The sequence below is a fragment of the Gymnoscopelus braueri genome, assembly GCF_963280865.1.
Source record: "Gymnoscopelus braueri genome assembly, chromosome: 17".
Taxonomy (NCBI): domain Eukaryota; kingdom Metazoa; phylum Chordata; class Actinopteri; order Myctophiformes; family Myctophidae; genus Gymnoscopelus; species Gymnoscopelus braueri.
In genome coordinates, this window is record NC_137617.1 from 40,758,588 (window position 1) to 40,784,254 (window position 25,667).

General features: G+C 42.9%; 1 protein-coding gene across 1 annotated transcript; it reads right to left on the bottom strand.

Annotated features, from left to right (window-relative positions):
• Positions 1 to 19: 19 nt before the first annotated feature.
• Positions 20 to 7,751, bottom strand: LOC308104819 (NACHT, LRR and PYD domains-containing protein 3-like). The gene is made up of 9 exons (XM_080455348.1): positions 7,523 to 7,751; positions 7,039 to 7,176; positions 6,204 to 6,281; positions 4,219 to 5,974; positions 3,790 to 3,951; positions 3,470 to 3,643; positions 2,714 to 2,887; positions 1,572 to 1,618; positions 20 to 1,164 (listed from the first exon to the last, which is right to left on the bottom strand). The coding sequence occupies exons 1-9, from the start codon at positions 7,566 to 7,568 to the stop codon at positions 644 to 646; spliced, it is 3,096 nt and encodes a 1,031-aa protein (XP_080311474.1). The 5' UTR covers positions 7,569 to 7,751; the 3' UTR covers positions 20 to 643.
• Between the last annotated feature and the right edge of the window lie 17,916 nt (positions 7,752 to 25,667).

Below are 25,667 nucleotides of genomic sequence, written 5' to 3' on the forward strand. Positions count from 1 at the left end.
TGCACATTTTAACACAAGATCAGAGATGAGATGTACTTTATTACATGAACTTGAACACAGATGAGAAATCATCATTTCATTCTTAAGTGTAATTTAGTTGCACACTACAGGTTAAACTGCTGAGCCCTCTGTAGGCAGCGTGGGCCCGATTCACCCGGACATCTGTGACAGCCTTCATCTTTTGATGTCTACACTGGGTTTTATTGGGTTTTATTACGTTGTTGTTTCATGCTAAACAGCACAATGGATTATGTCACACCTGCAGTATGTGTTTTGATACAGTACATGTGAAGGTAAATCAATTATTGCTCATTGACTGAATAATCACACTTTATTTTGGTGTACTGAATCGCCCCAACAGAATATGTTAGTCATTAGCAGTCAGCTGTGTTTATCTGAAATGGGATACTTCTATGTGTCTCCCATTGTCAATGCCAGTGTTTCTCAAACATTTAAATGTCAAATTGATATGCATTTGACCACAGTCAACATTTTACAAAAATAGACCAACAAGCTAGATCACCTACAGTACGTTTGAATAGCCGAGGGGGGAGGAAAAACGTCTAAACTGATACTTATTTTGATGGGGACCCACTGGAACCCCCTCAAGGACCCAACCAGTTGTCTATGCAGCGCTTTGCACTTAGCAGAGGACCACTGTGGAGGCCACCCACCCAAGCCTAAAGCCTGGGTAGAGGGGTTCGGTGAAGGTGTTCTCGAAGGAGTGCAGTAGGGTCAGCGTACCAGAGGAGACCCTGTAGAAGGACAGCCTTCCAGCCGACCAGTCCAGATACACCCCGACTTTACTGGAGCACGGGGGCAGTTTCACGGGAGTGTCTACGCCTTTGTGCCAAGCGTTGTAGCTGTCTTTAGTGCAGCTCAGGCTCCAGGAGAAATCGTTTTTCCCGAGCCAACAGTCGTCGCCCTCTCCTTTCCTGCTCATCCGCCTGTAGGCAACTCCTATGTGAGCTCTACCGTTCCATTCCGTCTCCCAGTAGCAGCGACCGGTCAGACCCTCCCTGCACAGCACCTGTCTCCAGAAATCAAACCTCTGCGGGTGGTCGGGATACGGCTGCTCGGTCCACCGCGTGGCCTTCCTGTTCCCCTCGGACAGAAGGAGATCTCTGTGAGCTGTGTTTGGATCCAGGGTGAGTTCAGTCGTATCTGGTGAAAACAGAAGTGAAACCATCAAAGGAATTAGTTACTGTACATCAGGGGTCCTCAAACATATTCATTCCAAACATTTCTTTTTTTCCAGTTGTCAATGTGCAACCCCACCGTCACCATCCTGCAACCCCACTTGGGGTCCCGACCCAGGTTGAGAGAGTTTTGAGAACCTCTGCCTAACATAATTATATTTTGGTTATTTGAGGAAAAAGTCGGAACTAAATTGGATTGTCTCAGCCTCATTGTCCATCTTTGCCCCTTACCAAAACCCAAGACTGTACAACTGGGTCAAGTTTACCTCCCTCCCCTTAGCCTCCATTTGTATATAAATACATTTATTAAAGATTATCTATCACCTAAGGTGCTATGCAAGGCATTTATATTTATCAGACGACTAGACTTACATTTCTTTGGTTCTGGTTGGATCCTAGATTCCCCACATTGTTCCATGCTGTCATATAAGGAGAGAGAAAGACACAGATTTACTGACATGCAACCATAATTCAGCACATAAGCCCTATTTCATTCTTTTATAGGTCTTCAAAAAGAAGTGAAAATAGCCGATCTACAACCTCACAACGTGTCGCATCGCAACACGCTGTGAGCTTGTAGATTGGCTATTTTCACAACTTTGAATTATGTTTGAAATTTGTTGAAAATGTTCAACCCTAATGACATGCCCAAAATACTGGCGCCCGGTTCAAAGTGGTTAATAGAGAATGTTATATTTATAAAGGCAACAGCACAAACATATTGACCAAAGTTCAGTATGTGGCAAATAAGTTACGCCCACAGAATAATATTTACTTGACCAAGACAGACATTGTCAACATGACGCATTTTCAATTGCAGTCAGTGGTGTAAAGTAATTAAGTACTGTACTTAAGTAAAATGTTGAGGTATTTTTTACTTGACTGGAGTATTACCAATTTCCAGTACGTTTACTTCTACTCCACTGTATCTCATAGGCAAATATTGTACTTTTACTCCACTACAGAAGGCTGTCCTGGACGGGAGTCTTAAGACGTAAAAACAGATGATGATGATGACTCCACTACAATTATTTGACAACTTAAGTTACTAGTTGCTTTGTAGATTTTGATTATTATTACTAATTGTACATTGCCCACTTCAGCCCTATATACATTTCGGCCATTTGAAAATAGCCGATCTACAAGCTCACAATACGTCGCTATGCGACGCATTGTGAGCTTGTAGATCTGCTATTTTCAAAAGATTTTTATACATTTGAAAACTTGTAAAATGGGACATTCTGCATAATGAGTATTTTCTACTTTTGGTACTTTAAGTACATTTTCATACTAATACTTTTGTACTTTTGCTAAAGTACATTTTGAATTCCAGACTTTTACTTGAGTATTTCTACATTGCAGTACGTATTGGTACTTTTTCCACCACTGATTGCGGGGTTGATGTGACAACGTCTAAATTCGCCTTTACACTCACTTTCTTAAACCCTCAGTCTCTATTGGCTTGGTACTAACGCACAGCAGGCCTCTTTACAAAGGCACCTTCATCACTATACCTGAGTTTCTCCAGACTACAGCGTGAGTCCTCTAGCAGGGTGGAGAGCAGGCTCCGCCCGAGTTCCTCTGGATGGTTGAAGGCGAGGTCAAGCTCTTTCAAACGAGAGGGGTTGGAATTCAGAGCGGAGGCCAGGAAAGCACAGCCTCCCTGTGTGACTCTGCAGAGGCGCAAACTTCAAAACAGAAGATAGATATTACATTTTATATATCTCTGCTAACCAGCTATGTCCAAAATATATTTTTTTCAGGAAATGAAGAAAAAAAAACATGTTTTAGAACAATACAACTCTGCCTCATCAAAATTGGTATGGTGACTTTATACATTGTCAGATCCTTGAATGTGTCCTTATATTATCACAATTTTACCCAAATACAGCTTTTCTTTTTACCATTTCATTAAAGAGGAGATTTTTTTTTCATGTGACTTCATCATTCTAATCAATGAAGGACAAAACAACTATCTCCTCAAGTCTGAATTAAATGGATTGACAGACAGTTTGAGGATTCAATGGAGTTAGGGGGTTTAGTCAGAAGCGCTTTTTAATACTTTTCATTGGTTCAATATTTGTAAAACACACACAGACGTAAAGGGTGTTCAATAGCACTGATTTATTTTATTTTTTAAAACATTTTTTAAATGGAACTGGTTTCTGCCCGATAGCGACGATATCTCAATGACTGAAAAGTGTTTGCATGTACAGTGAATACTTGTTGCCATTAAAGCTGTAGGCGTGGAGTTTCTTCAGGACACTTACATGAGTATTTCCAGTTTACACTGCAGCCTCGCCAGTCCATCTGACAGCTTCTTCACTCCTACATCCAGCAGGTCATTGTCGGACAGATCTAGCTTCCTGAGCTGAGATGAGTTCGAGCTGATAACTGAGGCTATGTCATCACAGCTTTGCTCTGTTAGTTTGCAGTGCTTCAGGCTTGATCAACCAAAGTCGGGAAAGTACCAAAATTAACCCAGGAAAATATGTTTTCCTCATAGAAAAAAATAAATATTGTATACTTGATATGGCGTGGATGGATAAAGTGTTATACAAATGATGAAACATATAGGTTGTATACCAACCTTAGTGTCTCCAGTGTGCACTGCATCAGTCCAGCAGAGAGCAGTGTTAATCCTGCATCTGTCAGGTTGTTCTCGCTTAGGTCTATCTCTCTAATTTGGGATAGGCTGATACCAGCTGCCAGGCTTTCACAGCAGTTCTCTGTGAGGTTACATCCATGTAGACTGCAACAGGGGACAATTACAAACAGCTTAAAATCACTAAAAACTTTCCCACATAAGAGACCCGGGTCAGAGAGTGACCTTGTAGTTGTAAATGTAAATGTAAATGTAGATTTACATTTACAGGATGAGGGCAATTCAGAGAGGCTGTCACTGAAGACTATGCCAAATTAACTTGGAAAGATTAAAAACAAACGCTAAGAATTATGAGCAAATACAATTTCATGCAAATATGGAGATTAGATCAACTATTTACATCATAATACTCACTATGCTATTTTAGATGCTTTGATGACGGGCAGCAGCCTCAGAAGACCCTCCTCAGACTTGGCATACTTGCTCAGCTCAAACAGACCAAAGTCCTCCTCTGAAGTCAGCAGTACAAAGTTCAGTGTGAACCACTGTGCTGGTGAGAGCTGGGTTCTGGTGAGACTGCCTGCGGTCAGGTAACTCTGGATCTCCTCCACCAGAGAGCGGTCATTCAACTCGTTCAGACAGTGAAACAGATTGATACATCTCTCTGGAGATGGACTCGCCCTGATCTTCTGCTTGATGTGTTTGATGATCTCCGGTCTGGTCTGTGACTTTGTCCTGTTCTTGGTCAGAAGATCTCCCAACATCTTCTGATTGGATTCCAGGGAGAGGCCCAAAAGAAAGCGGAGGAAAATGTCAAAGTGTCCACTCTCGCATGCCAAGGCTTTGTCCACCGCTGCCTTGTAAAGGTTTAGTGCTGATGAATCTCTGCTGACCGGCAAAAGTCTTGAAATGGAGGACTTCCTGACCAAGACATTGACGTTGTCATTGTTGAATGTGAGAAACACATAAAGAGCAGCAAAGAATTCCTGAATACTCAGATGCACAAAGCTGAACACTTTGCTTTTGCACGGTGTCAGTTCCTCATTAAAGATCTGAGTGTAGACCCCGGAGAGCAGAGGCACCTGTGCTACGTCTACGCCATTTGCGATCAGGTCTTTCTCGTAGAAGATCAAGTGGCCTCTCTCCAGCTCTTTGAAGGCCAACTTGCCCAGTGAAATTATGCAGTTTCTTGTCGTGTCAGTGTCTGAATCCATTTGTCCATGCGAGCCCAGGAAGTGTATGTACATCTGGGTAAGCGTCTTGGGTGTGCCTCTGCTATCTGTCGCCAGCAACCTCTTCTCAAGAACCGTGGCTGCCATCCTGCAGAAGATTGGTATGTGACACATGATGTGGAGAGTCCTGGAGGATGTGACGTGCTTGATTATTGCGTTGGCCAAGCTCTCGTCAGAGATACGCTTCCTGAAGTATTCCTCCTTCTGGGGGTTTGTGAACCCTCTCACCTCTGTCACCAGGTCAATGTACTCGATAGGGATCTGATTGACTCCTGCTGGCCGGGAAGTAACCCAGACAAGAGCGGAGGGAAGCAGACTTCCCCGGATGAGATTTGTCAGGAGTACATCTACTGTGGCTGGCTGTGTATCATCATACACGATGTCATAGTTCTCGAAGTCGAGGGAGAACCGGCTTTCGTCTAAACCATCCAGGATGACGAGTACCTTGTTCTTCGTTGAAATCTGCAATTCTTTTATTTCGGGGAAAGTGACAACGAGAAGCTGTGATAGACTCAGGACTCTCTTACTCATTAAATTCAGCTCTCGAAAAGACAGTGGAAACACAAGTTCCAGGTCTTGATTGGCTCTCTCCTCGGCCCAGTCCAGGATGAACTTATTGACGGACACGGTCTTTCCTATCCCTGCGACGCCCCTTGTGACCACAGTTCTCACAGGGCCGTCTTGTCCGGGCAAAAGCACAAAGATGTCATTGCACTTGATCGGCGTCTCCTGTGTCATTGTTCTGGACGCTGCCTCGATCTGTCTCACCTCGTGTTCATTGTTGACCTCCCCTCTTCCTCCCTGTGTGATGTATAGCTCTGTGTAGATCTTATTGAGAAGAATCTTGTTTCCACCGGCCACCACTCCCTGAAGACAGTGTCTGAACCTGTCCCTCAGAATAGATTTAATTGTTGCTCCAGTCTTCAGAACCCATCCCTCTGAAAGAGGCAATGTGTGAAACTATTTAAAGTCATCAGCGCTGTTAAGGAAATGTGTCAAGTGACGTTGGCAGCAGGCCTGTCACAATTATTACACAATCGCCTGGTCGCAATCATTTGAGTCATTCGCAATTACAGTATTTTGCAATATTGCAAAAAAATAGCAGAAATGGCAGCTCTACACATTGTACATTAAAATATGTATTTAAATATGATTACAATAGCTCACCATCTGTTTCACAAGGCAGATGGGCAGGTGGGACTGCAGCATGATTGTTAGCTGAGTCTTGTGATGGAAGTACAGGTCCTGCATACATGGATGAAAGAAAAATAAAACAGCTGAAAATGTTTGTATGACCAAGTCCTAATGTGCGATTTGTGAAAACAAAACAGTGTGAAAGGAGTCCCCCCCCTCCACACGCACACGCACGCACACACACACACACACACACACACACACACACACACACACACACACACACACACACACACACACACACACACACACACACACACACACACACAAGCACTGTTTCCTAAACAATTAACACAATGTGAAGAAATCACAGATTGAGGCTTTAACCAGACTATTAAGATTTTTTTAAACATAATTGCGAGTTTGACACTTCAAATGCTCTAGTCTTAAAATAATAACCGAAAATAGCCTATCTACAGGCTCTCAATGCGTCTGCGACACATGCCCTATTCTATATTTAGTCGAATGACAGTGTCACGCAAATGCAGTGAAAATATCAGATCTGCAAACTCACAATAAATCGCAAACCAACATGTTGTGAGGTTGTAGATCTGCTATTTTCAAAAATATTTTGAACATTTGTGAAAATCTATACCTATAATGACATGCCCAAAATAGGGACACTAGGTTGAGAGTGGTTATGTGTGTGTGCTTGTGTGTTTTATAAATATTGAACCAGTGAAAAGTATTAACAAGAGCTTGTGACTGAATAATAACTACATTGGATCCTTTGAAACACAGGTAATTTTTTTTCCATTTCCTGAAAAGTACCGTGTTCTAGACCTACAAGGTTTTTATGTAGGCATACCTGGGCTTGTGGAGCTGACACTGATGTTGACCGACCCACTGATGTGACACCCAGAGAGGGTAGGAGCCATGGCTGTGCCTCCATTCTGGGCTTCACAAATGCCATGGGCTGGAGGAACAGCGGGTAGAACAGAAGGACCTGCCCAATAAGAGTCAATTAAAAACAATGACCTATTCAATGTTTAAAAACTCTCAGAGAGAGAGGGGAAATGCCACAATTACAGTTTTACACCACTAATGGGAATTACTGTATTGCAGTTTTTAAAGGTGTATTGGCTGACAACATTACAATACCTTATACAGACTTTGAACAAGGAAGAGATATGCATTGATATTAATACAGGTAATGTGTGTGTCTATACAGCATTTTCTTTTGTATGGAACTGTTTCTGAAATGAATTACAATCTTTTCAATGTGTGTCTAAACAATGTCAGAATCTGAGCTGCTAACATTCTTTTTTTTTCTCAAAAAATGTCATTGTTACCTGGACAGCCCTCATTTGTCCTTTCAGAAAGTTGATCCTGCTCCATTTTGTTCTAGGCTTCCACTGAGGGCAACACAGCTCCGTTCTAGTCACTTATCTTCACTTTGCCATCCATAGATTCAAATCTAGATTGGCTTCATCGATCCCTGCGCTGTGGCTTCTCACTGCTTCAGTAGGTAGTAGGTGGGTCAAATACAGAATACGCTCTCTCTAATACTCCCAGCTTGTTGCTGTTTCAGCTGCAGAGTGACACTCCTGCAGGTTGCTGTCAGATACTTACGTTGACTGTGGTTGCTCATTAGCAGAGCTATGGCGTGACAGACGAAGACCACATTTCTCACTTCCTCTCTAAGTAAGTGCATAACAGGAAGTCTGGTTTTGATATGGTGCCCTTGACTTTTATTTTGTTTTGAAATCTTGGCACCTCCTCTGTGTGGACAAAATAAAAAGTACAATAACAGAAATGTAAGGTATGGACATCCCCAGCAAAATCAGTAACCACTTTAACCCTTTTTTTACTTCCAAAAATAGCAGATCTGCTGTGAGCTTGATCGGATCATCGGATGTTTTCAAAACATTTTGAAAAATCAAATTCAAATCTTCTGTTATGGGGGTCCCTGGCACAAAATATTTTCATATGTAAATGTATGAGAGCCACTGGCCTCCGGGCTATGGTCGATGCCTACACCCCTGCCCGACCACTTCGGTCTGCCACCTCGGGGCGACTGATTGCCTCGTCACTCAAGGGTCCTTCTGGCCGATCCACACGGTCACGACTCTTTTCTGTTCTGGCCCCACAGTGGTGGAATGAACTTCCCACTGATGTTAGGACAGCAGAGTCACTGCCCATATTTCGCCGCAGGCTGAAAACCCACCTCTTCAGGAAACACTACCCTTCCTCTCTGCCTGACCTACTTGTTGTTAACTAGTTGTACGAACGCTTGTTTTTCTATTGCTGTATTGTTTATTGGATCTTGTTTAGTCGATACACTTATTTGTTTTAGCTCATGCTCATTTGATTTAGCAATTTTTGTCTCATTTGTTTAAGGAAATAGGTGGCTGATATATTGTACTTTTACCTTAGCGCTAGGTATACTCTTGGTTGCTTGTTTTTGCAGAAAATGCACTAAAGACTTCTGGTGATTAGTAGTTTTCGTTCCCTACCTATGTTGAATACACTTATTGTAAGTCGCTTTGGATAAAAGCGTCTGCTAAATGACTGTAATGTAATGTAATGTAATGGGTCCAGCCCTCTTTTGTCAAGATTGCACTTGATGTCTTTCACAAACTAACACAAGACCAGAAAACTATTTAAGGGTTATATTTTTCATTACTTTGGCTAAATTGCAGCTGGTATCAATTGAAATAGTTTCGGATATTCAGAATCATATTTATTAGGCCACATTTTGGCTGATATTTGATTACCGATTAACTGCATGGTCGATTTGACCGATGTTGATATTGCAATACAAGTTTCCAGTAGGGTTTACCTACTGCATTCTTATTTCCGGGACCGTACCTATGTTCCCCGGGTCCTATGTTCCCCGCTTTCCTATGGAGAGCGGGGAATATAGGACCTAACCTAAACCTAACCCTAACCCTAACCTTAGTGGGGAACATAGAACCCGGGGAACATAGGTATGACCCCCTTATTTCCTCATGTAGGCCTACATAAGCATATATGCTTAGTAGGCCTACATGAGGAAATAAATACTGTTGCACATGAGTTCAAAAAAATCTTTCTGCCCTCCCAAAGAACAGAAAGATGGTGTCCCTTATCAGAAAACACACGATAGAACTCATCAAAGCATAATTTAAACGATGAAAACAGTCAAGAACAAAAAATTAAAAGAACAAAAAAAGGCATTTTTATTCTGGATAGAGCAGGTAGTCATAAGAATTAATCATGGTTGATTAGACCATTTGTTCACAAAATGGGGTCCGGGGACCCCCAGGGATCCTTAGGGGGTCCCAGGAAAATGTGTTAATATAGCGTCACAATCATTTTAACCACTTTATAACCATATTTTATACGTTGGCTATTCAAAAGCAGATAATTACACAAGCTCATAGTCACTTTATGATTGTAGATATTCAAAAAATCCACAAGAACTTTTTTTTCCTACAATATCTTGAGAAGTTGTGCACATCACATTTTTTTTTATTTATTTTTTTACTTTTTTAAGCAAAAATCTTTTTTAACTCAAATCTTTGCTTCTCGAGGTCCCTAGCCTGAGGCTACGAGCTCAATCCATGGTCTTGAAGGGCGGACCCAAACACAGCGGCCTGGATTTGTGCGTGGCTTCCTATTGCTTCACCAATCTATGTCCCCGCCTCCCCTCCCCTCCCCCCTCGGCCTGTGCACGGAGCACGCTGACGTCACCAAATTTAGAGCGACGCCCCTCTGCACTCTGATTGGTTAGGAGATAACAAGGTCCAAGACCATAGTTCCTGCATCGCTCCCCCAGGCTTTTTTTCTTTTGTAACAAAAAAAAAAGCCTGGGTTTCCGAGGCTACGAGGTCCCTGACACAAAACATTTGAGCTGGGGGTCTGCAGCCAAATACATATTTTGGCAATCCTTGCAATCCGTGGTTCTCCAAAAAAAATTGAGAACCACGGATAAGAGATCAAATAGACTGGATGCACAGGTGATTGTTTCATGCAATCAATTCTCAACCTGTTGTTTCGGGCACGGCACGGCACCCCAAACCCGTCACACCCGTGTGTGTGTGTGTGTGTGTGTGTGTGTGTGTGTGTGTGTGTGTGTGTGTGTGTGTGTGTGTGTGTGTGTGTGTGTGTGTGTGTGTGTGTGTGTGTGTGTGTGTGTGTGTGTGTGTGTGTGTGTGTGTGTGTGTGTGTGTGTGTGTGTTGTCTAGTGAGGCGCGTCCTAGGGAGACCTGGCAGAATGGGTTTCATTTGGAGCCAGTATGACGTCGTCTGTTAAGTTGTCTATTAGCAGAGTGTTTTTCACCAGCCCCGGTAGTTCGCCGTGATCGTATAGTGGTTAGTACTCTGCGTTGTGGCCGCAGCAACCCCGGTTCGAATCCGGGTCACGGCATTGCGAATACAATGTCACGGCACAAGGGCTGACTTTTGGCTTTGTGCTGCGGCCGGCCATAACTGCATGGTGGTCGCATGTTCGATTTCAGACCTCAGCATTGTGTCGAAGTGTCCCTGAGCAAGACACAACGCTAACTGCTCCCTGCACTCCTCTGTGGGCAGCACTCAGCTGGGTGAAGCTGAAAACTGAACGGTATCCAAAAATAATAGTTTGGGTGTACTTTCTACAACCACACACTAGGGGATGCTGTAACATAATATTCCCATGGGATCTTGTTCTACTGACGGAGGTCAGGAGAATGAGCTGGGATTTGAACAGAAATATTTCAGTTGAAAGCCATCTACAATTGATCAGTTTCACCTGCTGCTTTCAGAATAGCAGCACATTCAGTGTAGACTTTCGTTTGTGCATTCATTTGACCAGTTTTTCCTTCCTGTACGACGTGCATCTAAGTGTAAGTTGTGTTGCTTTAATTTTATATTCTGTTACATGCTTTATTTTTTTCATATTTTAATTATGTGTAGCATATTGATTGGTATTGAAATTCTTCTCCAGATATTCAGAATCATATTTATTAGGGTCGGGATATTGAAATTTTGGCTGATATTCGATATTCGATTAATTGCATGGTCAATTCGACCGATGCTGATATTGCACTACAAATTTCCAGTAGGGTTTACCTTACAACTATTGTACAGAAACTGTGATTCTGGGCGCGGATCTGACTTCTAAGAAACAGTGCATTCTTATTTCCTCATGTAGGCCTACTAAGCATACTGTTGCACATGAGTTCAAAGAACTTAAAGGCATACTAGGTAACGTTTTCAACAAAACTAAAGTTAAATTGTATATCTTTTGTGAGTGGCAAAAGTTTCACAACACCCACTCCATGAATTTCACCCCCGGAAGCCTTTTATTTATATATTTTATATTGAACGTGGACTGGGGGGACTTTCCCGGGGAAATGACGTCATCTGGCCGGAAAACGGAGGTGGAAATGCACTGGTTTCCTGTTTGGCCAGGAACTACCGCAACGGTTTCCTGTTTGGCCAGGAACTATCGCGCTAATAACAAAAATGAACCTCACGCTGATTTTAAGAGAATGTAGGATTAGAAGATCGAAAAAGAACAGAAAAAGAAAGCACAGCTCATGGTAACTAATGCTCCACTGGCTAAGAGAAACGATCCGTAGATAGTATAAAACAATTAAAAGATCGCTTTTTGAAACGCTTCCGGCTTCCGGTGAAAACGAATGGAATTCTGGGTAATCGAGGACTAAGGAAATTGTATGCAGTGACGGTAGTGACCAGCAGAGGTTGCTAAAAATCGTTAGTTGTGAATTTGCATTGTACAACTTTAAATGTGGTATTTTTACTTAACATTTTTCTAACTTGTTGACCTCTTGAAAGCTTCCCCAGAAAACATTGATTGAATCTGTAGCCTTCATCTTCTCAAAAGGCTTTTTCAGCCTCACATTCAAACATAAAATATCAGCTAAAACCAATAATATTTTGATATCAGTTCGATACTGATGTTGCATTTTAAGGTCGATATTGCCTATACCAATATGATGACAATTTGACAAATGAATTGTGCCCTAATATTTATTGACAAATCCATAGCCTCTTTATGATTTATTTCAGTCATAATATTCTGGGGATTATTGCTGAGGCCTTGTAATAAACAGCAGAGGAGAGGACAGTTTGAATTTTCTGAATTTCTAAATCCATCAACCACAGATATTTTACCTACTAAAATGGTTGAGGGAAGAAAAAGGAATGTGTTGGAATTATTCAATTATCTCGCTATTAGACACAATTTTGACAATCACTATTAGGATTTGCCAATGTAAAAATAAACCCTGGAAACAATGGTAGGCCTTATAAACATCTTTAGATGGTTGGAAAATTGTGATCAACACTAACACATATACTGTCAAAAGACAAAATCGGGCCTTCCCAAAGGACAGAAGGATCTAGTGGCCCTTATTAGAAAATACGTGATAGAACTCATCAAAGCAAATTTAAACAATGAAAAAAGTTAAAAACTAAAAAATCTTAAGTACTAAAAGTTTTCTGGATAGAGCAGGTAATCATAGGAATCAATCAGGGTTGATTACAGCAAAAATGTGTTATTTCACAATTAGCAGCAAATGAGGAACCAGCCCGCTAACTCGCCGTGATCGTATAGTGGTTAGTACTCTGCGTTGTGGCCGCAGCAACCCCGGTTCGAATCCGGGTCACGGCATTGCGAATACAATGTCACGGCACAAGGGCTCTCATTTGGCTTTGTTGTGTGGCCATATTTGCATGGTGTTCGAATGCCCATTCCAGACCTCAGCAAAGCATATTTAAAGAATGTGAAAAGTAAAAAAACAAAAAAAGCATTTTCCGGATAGAGCAGGTAAGAATCAAACATGGTTGATTACAGCAAAAATGTGTTATAACACAATCAGCAGCGAGTAAAGAACCAGCCCCGGTAACTCGCCGTGATCGTATAGTGGTTAGTACTCTGCGTTGTGGCCGCAGCAACCCCGGTTCGAATTCGGGTCACGGCATTGCGAATACAATGTCACGGCACAAGGGCTCTCATTTGGGCTCTCATTTGGCTTTGTTGTGTGGCCATATTTGCATGGTGGTCGCATGCCCATTCCAGACCTCAGCAAAGCATATTTAAAGAATGTGAAAAGTTAAAAACCCCAAAATATATTTTCTGGATAGAGCAGGTATTCATAAGAATCAATCATGGTTCATTACAGCAAATATGTGTTATTTCACAATTAGCAGTGAATGAGGAACAAGCCCCGGTAACTCGCCGTGATCGTATAGTGGTTAGTACTCTGCGTTGTGGCCGCAGCAACCCCGGTTCGAATCCGGGTCACGGCATTGCGAATACAATGTCACGGCACAAGGGCTCTCGTTTGGTTTTGTTGGAAGAACATATTTGCATGGTGGTCGCATGCCCATTCCAGACCTCAGCAAAGCATATTTAAAGAATGTAAAAAGTAAAAAACCAAAAAATGCATTTTCCGGATAGAGCAGGTAAGAATCAAACATGGTTGAATACAGCAAAAATTTGTTATAACACAATCAGCAGCGAGTAAAGAACCAGCCCCGGTAACTCGCCGTGATCGTATAGTGGTTAGTACTCTGCGTTGTGGCCGCAGCAACCCCGGTTCGAATCCGGGTCACGGCATTGCGAATACAATGTCACGGCACAAGGGCTTTCATTTGTCTCTGTTGGGTGGCCATATTTGCTTGGTGGTCGCATGCCCATTCCAGACCTCAGCAAAGCATATTTAAAGAATGTAAAAAGTTAAAAACATCTAAAGTACAAAAAAATAAAATTTCTGGATAGAGCAGGTATTCATAAGAATCAATCATGGTTGATTCCAGCAAAAATGTGTTATTTCACAATCAGCAGCAAGTGAAGAACCAGCCCCGGTAACTCGCCGTGATCGTATAGTGGTTAGTACTCTGCGTTGTGGCCGCAGCAACCCCGGTTCGAATTCGGGTCACGGCATTGCGAATACAATGTCACGGCACAAGGGCTCTCATTTGGCTTTGTTGTGTGGCCATATTTGCATGGTGGTCGCATGCCCATTCCAGACCTCAGCAAAGCATATTTAAAGAATGTGAAAAGGTAAAAACCCCAAAATATATTTTCTGGATAGAGCAGGTATTCATAAGAATCAATCATGGTTCATTACAGCAAATATGTGTTATTTCACAATTAGCAGTGAATGAGGAACAAGCCCCGGTAACTCGCCGTGATCGTATAGTGGTTAGTACTCTGCGTTGTGGCCGCAGCAACCCCGGTTCGAATCCGGGTCACGGCATTGCGAATACAATGTCACGGCACAAGGGCTTTCATTTGTCTCTGTTGGGTGGCCATATTTGCTTGGTGGTCGCATGCCCATTCCAGACCTCAGCAAAGCATATTTAAAGAATGTGAAAAGGTAAAAACCAAAAAATGCATTTTCCGGATAGAGCAGGTATTCATAAAAATCAATCATGGTTGATTACAGCAAAAATGTGTTATAACACAATCATTAGCAAGTGAAGAACCAGCCCTGGTAACTCGCCGTGATCGTATAGTGGTTAGTACTCTGCGTTGTGGCCGCAGCAACCCCGGTTCGAATCCGGGTCACGGCATTGCGAATACAATGTCACGGCACAAGGGCTCTCATTTGGCTTTGTTGGAAGAACATATTTGCATGGTGGTCGCATGCCCATTCCAGACCTCATTAAAGCATATTTAAAGAATGTAAAAAGTAAAAAAACAAAAAAAATGCATTTTCCGGATAGAGCAGGTAAGAATCAAACATGGTTGATTACAGCAAAAATGTGTTATAAAACAATCAGCAGCGAGTAAAGAACCAGCCCCGGTAACTCGCCGTGATCGTATAGTGGTTAGTACTCTGCGTTGTGGCCGCAGCAACCCCGGTTCGAATCCGGGTCACGGCATTGCGAATACAATGTCACGGCACAAGGGCTGTCATTTGGCTCTGTTGGGCGGCCATATTTGCTTGGTGGTCGCATGCCCATTCCAGACCTCAGCAAAGCATATTTAAAGAATGTAAAAAGTTAAAAACAAAAACATCTAAAGTACAAAAAAAGAAAATTTCTGGATAGAGCAGGTATTCATAAGAATCAATCATGGTTGCTTCCAGCAAAAATTAGTTATTTCACAATCAGCAGCAAGTGAAGAACCAGCCCCGGTAACTCGCCGTGATCGTATAGTGGTTAGTACTCTGCGTTGTGGCCACAGCAACCCCGGTTCGAATTCGGGTCACGGCATTGCGAATACAATGTCACGGCACAAGGGCTCTCATTTGGCTTTGTTGTGTGGCCATATTTGCATGGTGGTCGCATGCCCATTCCAGACCTCAGCAAAGCATATTTAAAGAATGTGAAAAGTTAAAAACCCCAAAATATATTTTCTGGATAGAGCAGGTATTCATAAGAATCAATCATGGTTCATTACAGCAAATATGTGTTATTTCACAATTAGCAGTGAATGAGGAACAAGCCCCGGTAGCTCGCCGTGATCGTATAGTGGTTAGTACTCTGCGTTGTGGCCGCAGCAACCCCGGTTCGAATCCGGGTCACGGCATTGCGAATACAATGTCACGGCACAAGGGCTCTCATTTGTTTTTGTTGGAAGAACATATTTGCATGGTGGTCGCATGCCCATTCCAGACCTCAGCAAAGCATATTTAAAGAATGTAAAAAGTTAAAAACAAAAACATCTAAAGTACAAAAAAATAAAATTTCTGGATAGAGCAGGTATTCATAAGAATCAATCATGGTTGATTCCAGCAAAAATGTGTTATTTCACAATCAGCAGCAAGTGAAGAACCAGCCCCGGTAACTCGCCGTGATCGTATAGTGGTTAGTACTCAGCAAATATGTGTTATTTCACAATTAGCAGTGAATGAGGAACAAGCTCCGGTAGCTCGCCGTGATCGTATAGTGGTTAGTACTCTGCGTTGTGGCCGCAGCAACCCCAGTTCGAATCCGGGTCACGGCATTGCGAATACAATGTCACGGCACAAGGGCTCTCATTTGGCTTTGTTGGGCGGCCATATTTGCATGGTGGTCGCATGCCCATTCCAGACCTTATTAAAGCATATTTAAAGAATGTGAAAAGTTAAAAAACAAAAAATGCATTTTCCGGATAGAGCAGGTATTCATAAGAATCAATCATGGTTGATTACAGCAAAAATGTGTTATAACACAATCAGTAGCAAGTGAAGAACAAGCCCCGGTAACTCGCCATGATCGTATAGTGGTTAGTACTCTGCGTTGTGGCCGCAGCAACCCCGGTTCGAATCCGGGTCACGGCATTGCGAATACAATGTCACGGCACAAGGGCTCTCATTTGGCTTTGTTGTGTGGCCATATTTGCATGGTGGTCGCATGCCCATTCCAGACCTTATTAAAGCATATTTAAAGAATGTGAAAAGTTAAAAAACAAAAAATGCATTTTCCGGATAGTGCAGGTATTCATAAGAATCAATCATGGTTGATTACAGCAAAAATGTGTTATAACACAATCAGTAGCAAGTGAAGAACAATCCCCGGTAACTCGCCATGATCGTATAGTGGTTAGTACTCTGCGTTGTGGCCGCAGCAACCCCGGTTCGAATCCGGGTCACGGCATTGCGAATACAATGTCACGGCACAAGGGCTCTCATTTGGCTTTGTTGTGTGGCCATATTTGCATGGCGGTCGCATTTCCATTCCAGACCTCAGCAAAGAATGTGAAAAGTTAAAAACCAAAAAATGCATTTTCCGGATAGAGCAGGTATTCATAAGAATCAATCATGGTTGATTACTGCAAAAATGTGTTATAACACAATCAGTAGCAAGTGAAGAACAAGCCCCGGTAACTCGCCATGATCGTATAGTGGTTAGTACTCTGCGTTGTGGCCGCAGCAACCCCGGTTCGAATCCGGGTCACGGCATTGCGAATACAATGTCACGGCACAAGGGCTCTCATTTGGCTTTGTTGTGTGGCCATATTTGCATGGTGGTCGCATGCCCATTCCAGACCTTATTAAAGCATATTTAAAGAATATGAAAAGTTAAAAACCAAAAAATGCATTTTCCGGATAGTGCAGGTATTCATAAGAATCAATCATGGTTGATTACAGCAAAAATGTGTTATAACACAATCAGTAGCAAGTGAAGAACAAGCCCCGGTAACTCGCCATGATCGTATAGTGGTTAGTACTCTGCGTTGTGGCCGCAGCAACCCCGGTTCGAATCCGGGTCACGGCATTGCGAATACAATGTCACGGCACAAGGGCTCTCATTTGGCTTTGTTGTGTGGCCATATTTGCATGGTGGTCGCATGCCCATTCCAGACCTCAGCAAAGAATGTGAAAAGTTAAAAACCCCAAAATATATTTTCTGGATAGAGCAGGTATTCATAAGAATCAATCATGGTTGATTATAGCAAATATGTGTTATTTCACAATTAGCAGTGAATGAGGAGCAAGCCCCGGTAGCTCGCCGTGATCGTATAGTGGTTAGTACTCTGCGTTGTGGCCGCAGCAACCCCGGTTCGAATCCGGGTCACGGCATTGCGAATACAATGTCACGGCACAAGGGCTCTCATTTGGCTTTGTTGGGCGGCCATATTTGCATGGTGGTCGCATGCCCATTCCAGACCTTATTAAAGCATATTTAAAGAATGTGAAAAGTTAAAAACCAAAAAATGCATTTTCCGGATAGAGCAGGTATTCATAAGAATCAATCATGGTTGATTACAGCAAAAATGTGTTATAACACAATCAGTAGCAAGTGAAGAACAAGCCCCTGTAACTCGCCATGATCGTATAGTGGTTAGTACTCTGCGTTGTGGCCGCAGCAACCCCGGTTCGAATCCGGGTCACGGCATTGCGAATACAATGTCACGGCACAAGGGCTCTCATTTGGCTTTGTTGGGCGGCCATATTTGCATGGTGGTCGCATGCCCATTCCAGACCTTATTAAAGCATATTTAAAGAATGTGAAAAGTTCAAAACCAAAAAATGCATTTTCCGGATAGAGCAGGTATTCATAAGAATCAATCATGGTTGATTACAGCAAAAATGTGTTATAACACAATCAGTAGCAAGTGAAGAACAAGCCCCGGTAACTCGCCATGATCGTATAGTGGTTAGTACTCTGCGTTGTGGCCGCAGCAACCCCGGTTCGAATCCGGGTCACGGCATTGCGAATACAATGTCACGGCACAAGGGCTCTCATTTGGCTTTGTTGTGTGGCCATATTTGCATGGTGGTCGCATTTCCATTCCAGACCTCAGCAAAGAATGTGAAAAGTTAAAAACCAAAAAATGCATTTTCCGGATAGAGCAGGTATTCATAAGAATCAATCATGGTTGATTACTGCAAAAATGTGTTATAACACAATCAGTAGCAAGTGAAGAACAAGCCCCGGTAACTCGCCATGATCGTATAGTGGTTAGTACTCTGCGTTGTGGCCGCAGCAACCCCGGTTCGAATCCGGGTCACGGCATTGCGAATACAATGTCACGGCACAAGGGCTGTCATTTGGCTCTGTTGGGCGGCCATATTTGCTTGGTGGTCGCATGCCCATTCCAGACCTCAGCAAAGCATATTTAAAGAATGTAAAAAGTTAAAAACAAAAACATCTAAAGTACAAAAAAAGAAAATTTCTGGATAGAGCAGGTATTCATAAGAATCAATCATGGTTGATTCCAGCAAAAATTTGTTATTTCACAATCAGCAGCAAGTGAAGAACCAGCCCCGGTAACTCGCCGTGATCGTATAGTGGTTAGTACTCTGCGTTGTGGCCACAGCAACCCCGGTTCGAATTCGGGTCACGGCATTGCGAATACAATGTCACGGCACAAGGGCTCTCATTTGGCTTTGTTGTGTGGCCATATTTGCATGGTGGTCGCATGCCCATTCCAGACCTCAGCAAAGCATATTTAAAGAATGTGAAAAGTTAAAAACCCCAAAATATATTTTCTGGATAGAGCAGGTATTCATAAGAATCAATCATGGTTCATTACAGCAAATATGTGTTATTTCACAATTAGCAGTGAATGAGGAACAAGCCCCGGTAGCTCGCCGTGATCGTATAGTGGTTAGTACTCTGCGTTGTGGCCGCAGCAACCCCGGTTCGAATCCGGGTCACGGCATTGCGAATACAATGTCACGGCACAAGGGCTCTCATTTGTTTTTGTTGGAAGAACATATTTGCATGGTGGTCGCATGCCCATTCCAGACCTCAGCAAAGCATATTTAAAGAATGTAAAAAGTAAAAAACCAAAAAATGCATTTTCCGGATAGAGCAGGTAAGAATCAAACATGGTTGAATACAGCAAAAATGTGTTATAACACAATCAGCAGCGAGTAAAGAACCAGCCCCGGTAACTCGCAGTGATCGTATAGTGGTTAGTACTCTGCGTTGTGGCCCCAGCAACCCCGGTTCGAATCCGGGTCACGGCATTGCGAATACAATGTCACGGCACAAGGGCTTTCATTTGTCTCTGTTGGGTGGCCATATTTGCTTGGTGGTCGCATGCCCATTCCAGACCTCAGCAAAGCATATTTAAAGAATGTAAAAAGTTAAAAACAAAAACATCTAAAGTACAAAAAAATAAAACTTCTGGATAGAGCAGGTATTCATAAGAATCAATCATGGTTGATTCCAGCAAAAATGTGTTATTTCACAATCAGCAGCAAGTGAAGAACCAGCCCCGGTAACTCGCCGTGATCGTATAGTGGTTAGTACTCAGCAAATATGTGTTATTTCACAATTAGCAGTGAATGAGGAACAAGCTCCGGTAGCTCGCCGTGATCGTATAGTGGTTAGTACTCTGCGTTGTGGCCGCAGCAACCCTGGTTCGAATCCGGGTCACGGCATTGCGAATACAATGTCACGGCACAAGGGCTCTCATTTGGCTTTGTTGGGCGGCCATATTTGCATGGTGGTCGCATGCCCATTCCAGACCTTATTAAAGCATATTTAAAGAATGTGAAAAGTTAAAAACCAAAAAATGCATTTTCCGGATAGAGCAGGTATTCATAAGAATCAATCATGGTTGATTACAGCAAAAATGTGTTATAACACAATCAGTAGCAAGTGAAGAACAAGCCCCGGTAACTCGCCATGATCGTATAGTGGTTAGTACTCTGCGTTGTGGCCGCAGCAACCCCGGTTCGAATCCGGGTCACGGCATTGCGAATACAATGTCACGGCACAAGGGCTCTCATTTGGCTTTGTTGTGTGGCCATATTTGCATGGTGGTCGCATTTCCATTCCAGACCTCAGCAAAGAATGTGAAAAGTTAAAAACCAAAAAATGCATTTTCCGGATAGAGCAGGTATTCATAAGAATCAATCATGGTTGATTACTGCAAAAATGTGTTATAACACAATCAGTAGCAAGTGAAGAACAAGCCCCGGTAACTCGCCATGATCGTATAGTGGTTAGTACTCTGCGTTGTGGCCGCAGCAACCCCGGTTCGAATCCGGGTCACGGCATTGCGAATACAATGTCACGGCACAAGGGCTCTCATTTGGCTTTGTTGTGTGGCCATATTTGCATGGTGGTCGCATGCCCATTCCAGACCTTATTAAAGCATATTTAAAGAATATGAAAATTTAAAAACCAAAAAATGCTTTTTCCGGATAGTGCAGGTATTCATAAGAATCAATCATGGTTGATTACAGCAAAAATGTGTTATAACACAATCAGTAGCAAGTGAAGAACAAGCCCCGGTAACTCGCCATGATCGTATAGTGGTTAGTACTCTGCGTTGTGGCCGCAGCAACCCCGGTTCGAATCCGGGTCACGGCATTGCGAATACAATGTCACGGCACAAGGGCTCTCATTTGGCTTTGTTGTGTGGCCATATTTGCATGGTGGTCGCATTTCCATTCCAGACCTCAGCAAAGAATGTGAAAAGTTAAAAACCAAAAAATGCATTTTCCGGATAGTGCAGGTATTCATAAGAATCAATCATGGTTGATTACTGCAAAAATGTGTTATAACACAATCAGTAGCAAGTGAAGAACAAGCCCCGGTAACTCGCCATGATCGTATAGTTGTTAGTACTCTGCGTTGTGGCCGCAGCAACCCCGGTTCGAATCCGGGTCACGGCATTGCGAATACAATGTCACGGCACAAGGGCTCTCATTTGGCTTTGTTGTGTGGCCATATTTGCATGGTGGTCGCATGCCCATTCCAGACCTCAGCAAAGAATGTGAAAAGTTAAAAACCCCAAAATATATTTTCTGGATAGAGCAGGTATTCATAAGAATCAATCATGGTTGATTATAGCAAATATGTGTTATTTCACAATTAGCAGTGAATGAGGAGCAAGCCCCGGTAGCTCGCCGTGATCGTATAGTGGTTAGTACTCTGCGTTGTGGCCGCAGCAACCCCGGTTCGAATCCGGGTCACGGCATTGCGAATACAATGTCACGGCACAAGGGCTCTCATTTGGCTTTGTTGTGTGGCCATATTTGCATGGTGGTCGCATGCCCATTCCAGACCTTATTAAAGCATATTTAAAGAATGTGAAAAGTTAAAAACCAAAAAATGCATTTTCCGGATAGTGCAGGTATTCATAAGAATCAATCATGGTTGATTACAGCAAAAATGTGTTATAACACAATCAGTAGCAAGTGAAGAACAATCCCCGGTAACTCGCCATGATCGTATAGTGGTTAGTACTCTGCGTTGTGGCCGCAGCAACCCCGGTTCGAATCCGGGTCACGGCATTGCGAATACAATGTCACGGCACAAGGGCTCTCATTTGGCTTTGTTGTGTGGCCATATTTGCATGGTGGTCGCATTTCCATTCCAGACCTCAGCAAAGAATGTGAAAAGTTAAAAACCAAAAAATGCATTTTCCGGATAGAGCAGGTATTCATAAGAATCAATCATGGTTGATTACTGCAAAAATGTGTTATAACACAATCAGTAGCAAGTGAAGAACAAGCCCCGGTAACTCGCCATGATCGTATAGTGGTTAGTACTCTGCGTTGTGGCCGCAGCAACCCCGGTTCGAATCCGGGTCACGGCATTGCGAATACAATGTCACGGCACAAGGGCTCTCATTTGGCTTTGTTGTGTGGCCATATTTGCATGGTGGTCGCATTTCCATTCCAGACCTCAGCAAAGAATGTGAAAAGTTAAAAACCAAAAAATGCATTTTCCGGATAGAGCAGGTATTCATAAGAATCAATCATGGTTGATTACTGCAAAAATGTGTTATAACACAATCAGTAGCAAGTGAAGAACAAGCCCCGGTAACTCGCCATGATCGTATAGTGGTTAGTACTCTGCGTTGTGGCCGCAGCAACCCCGGTTCGAATCCGGGTCACGGCATTGCGAATACAATGTCACGGCACAAGGGCTCTCATTTGGCTTTGTTGTGTGGCCATATTTGCATGGTGGTCGCATTTCCATTCCAGACCTCAGCAAAGAATGTGAAAAGTTAAAAACCAAAAAATGCATTTTCCGGATAGAGCAGGTATTCATAAGAATCAATCATGGTTGATTACTGCAAAAATGTGTTATAACACAATCAGTAGCAAGTGAAGAACAAGCCCCGGTAACTCGCCATGATCATATAGTGGTTAGTACTCTGCGTTGTGGCCGCAGCAACCCCGGTTCGAATCCGGGTCACGGCATTGCGAATACAATGTCACGGCACAAGGGCTGTCATTTGGCTCTGTTGGGCGGCCATATTTGCTTGGTGGTCGCATGCCCATTCCAGACCTCAGCAAAGCATATTTAAAGAATGTAAAAAGTTAAAAACAAAAACATCTAAAGTACAAAAAAAGAAAATTTCTGGATAGAGCAGGTATTCATAAGAATCAATCATGGTTGATTCCAGCAAAAATTTGTTATTTCACAATCAGCAGCAAGTGAAGAACCAGCCCCGGTAACTCGCCGTGATCGTATAGTGGTTAGTACTCTGCGTTGTGGCCACAGCAACCCCGGTTCGAATTCGGGTCACGGCATTGCGAATACAATGTCACGGCACAAGGGCTCTCATTTGGCTTTGTTGTGTGGCCATATTTGCATGGTGGTCGCATGCCCATTCCAGACCTCAGCAAAGCATATTTAAAGAATGTGAAAAGTTAAAAACCCCAAAATATATTTTCTGGATAGAGCAGGTATTCATAAGAATCAATCATGGTTCATTACAGCAAATATGTGTTATTTCACAATTAGCAGTGAATGAGGCACAAGCCCCGGTAGCTCGCCGTGATCGTATAGTGGTTAGTACTCTGCGTTGTGGCCGCAGCAACCCCGGTTCGAATCCGGGTCACGGCATTGCGAATACAATGTCACGGCACAAGGGCTCTCATTTGTTTTTGTTGGAAGAACATATTTGCATGGTGGTCGCATGCCCATTCCAGACCTCAGCAAAGCATATTTAAAGAATGTAAAAAGTAAAAAACCAAAAAATGCATTTTCCGGATAGAGCAGGTAAGAATCAAACATGGTTGAATACAGCAAAAATGTGTTAAAACACAATCAGCAGCGAGTAAAGAACCAGCCCCGGTAACTCGCAGTGATCGTATAGTGGTTAGTACTCTGCGTTGTGGCCGCAGCAACCCCGGTTCGAATCCGGGTCACGGCATTGCGAATACAATGTCAAGGCACAAGGGCTTTCATTTGTCTCTGTTGGGTGGCCATATTTGCTTGGTGGTCGCATGCCCATTCCAGACCTCAGCAAAGCATATTTAAAGAATGTAAAAAGTTAAAAACAAAAACATCTAAAGTACAAAAAAATAAAACTTCTGGATAGAGCAGGTATTCATAAGAATCAATCATGGTTGATTCCAGCAAAAATGTGTTATTTCACAATCAGCAGCAAGTGAAGAACCAGCCCCGGTAACTCGCCGTGATCGTATAGTGGTTAGTACTCAGCAAATATGTGTTATTTCACAATTAGCAGTGAATGAGGAACAAGCTCCGGTAGCTCGCCGTGATCGTATAGTGGTTAGTACTCTGCGTTGTGGCCGCAGCAACCCCGGTTCGAATCCGGGTCACGGCATTGCGAATACAATGTCACGGCACAAGGGCTCTCATTTGGCTTTGTTGGGCGGCCATATTTGCATGGTGGTCGCATGCCCATTCCAGACCTTATTAAAGCATATTTAAAGAATGTGAAAAGTTAAAAACCAAAAAATGCATTTTCCGGATAGAGCAGGTATTCATAAGAATCAATCATGGTTGATTACAGCAAAAATGTGTTATAACACAATCAGTAGCAAGTGAAGAACAAGCCCCGGTAACTCGCCATGATCGTATAGTGGTTAGTACTCTGCGTTGTGGCCGCAGCAACCCCGGTTCGAATCCGGGTCACGGCATTGCGAATACAATGTCACGGCACAAGGGCTCTCATTTGGCTTTGTTGTGTGGCCATATTTGCATGGTGGTCGCATTTCCATTCCAGACCTCAGCAAAGAATGTGAAAAGTTAAAAACAAAAAAATGCATTTTCCGGATAGAGCAGGTATTCATAAGAATCAATCATGGTTGATTACTGCAAAAATGTGTTATAACACAATCAGTAGCAAGTGAAGAACAAGCCCCGGTAACTCGCCATGATCGTATAGTGGTTAGTACTCTGCGTTGTGGCCGCAGCAACCCCGGTTCGAATCCGGGTCACGGCATTGCGAATACAATGTCACGGCACAAGGGCTCTCATTTGGCTTTGTTGTGTGGCCATATTTGCATGGTGGTCGCATGCCCATTCCAGACCTTATTAAAGCATATTTAAAGAATATGAAAATTTAAAAACCAAAAAATGCTTTTTCCGGATAGTGCAGGTATTCATAAGAATCAATCATGGTTGATTACAGCAAAAATGTGTTATAACACAATCAGTAGCAAGTGAAGAACAAGCCCCGGTAACTCGCCATGATCGTATAGTGGTTAGTACTCTGCGTTGTGGCCGCAGCAACCCCGGTTCGAATCCGGGTCACGGCATTGCGAATACAATGTCACGGCACAAGGGCTCTCATTTGGCTTTGTTGTGTGGCCATATTTGCATGGTGGTCGCATGCCCATTCCAGACCTCAGCAAAGAATGTGAAAAGTTAAAAACCCCAAAATATATTTTCTGGATAGAGCAGGTATTCATAAGAATCAATCATGGTTGATTATAGCAAATATGTGTTATTTCACAATTAGCAGTGAATGAGGAGCAAGCCCCGGTAGCTCGCCGTGATCGTATAGTGGTTAGTACTCTGCGTTGTGGCCGCAGCAACCCCGGTTCGAATCCGGGTCACGGCATTGCGAATACAATGTCACGGCACAAGGGCTCTCATTTGGCTTTGTTGTGTGGCCATATTTGCATGGTGGTCGCATGCCCATTCCAGACCTTATTAAAGCATATTTAAAGAATGTGAAAAGTTAAAAACCAAAAAAAGCATTTTCCGGATAGTGCAGGTATTCATAAGAATCAATCATGGTTGATTACAGCAAAAATGTGTTATAACACAATCAGTAGCAAGTGAAGAACAATCCCCGGTAACTCGCCATGATCGTATAGTGGTTAGTACTCTGCGTTGTGGCCG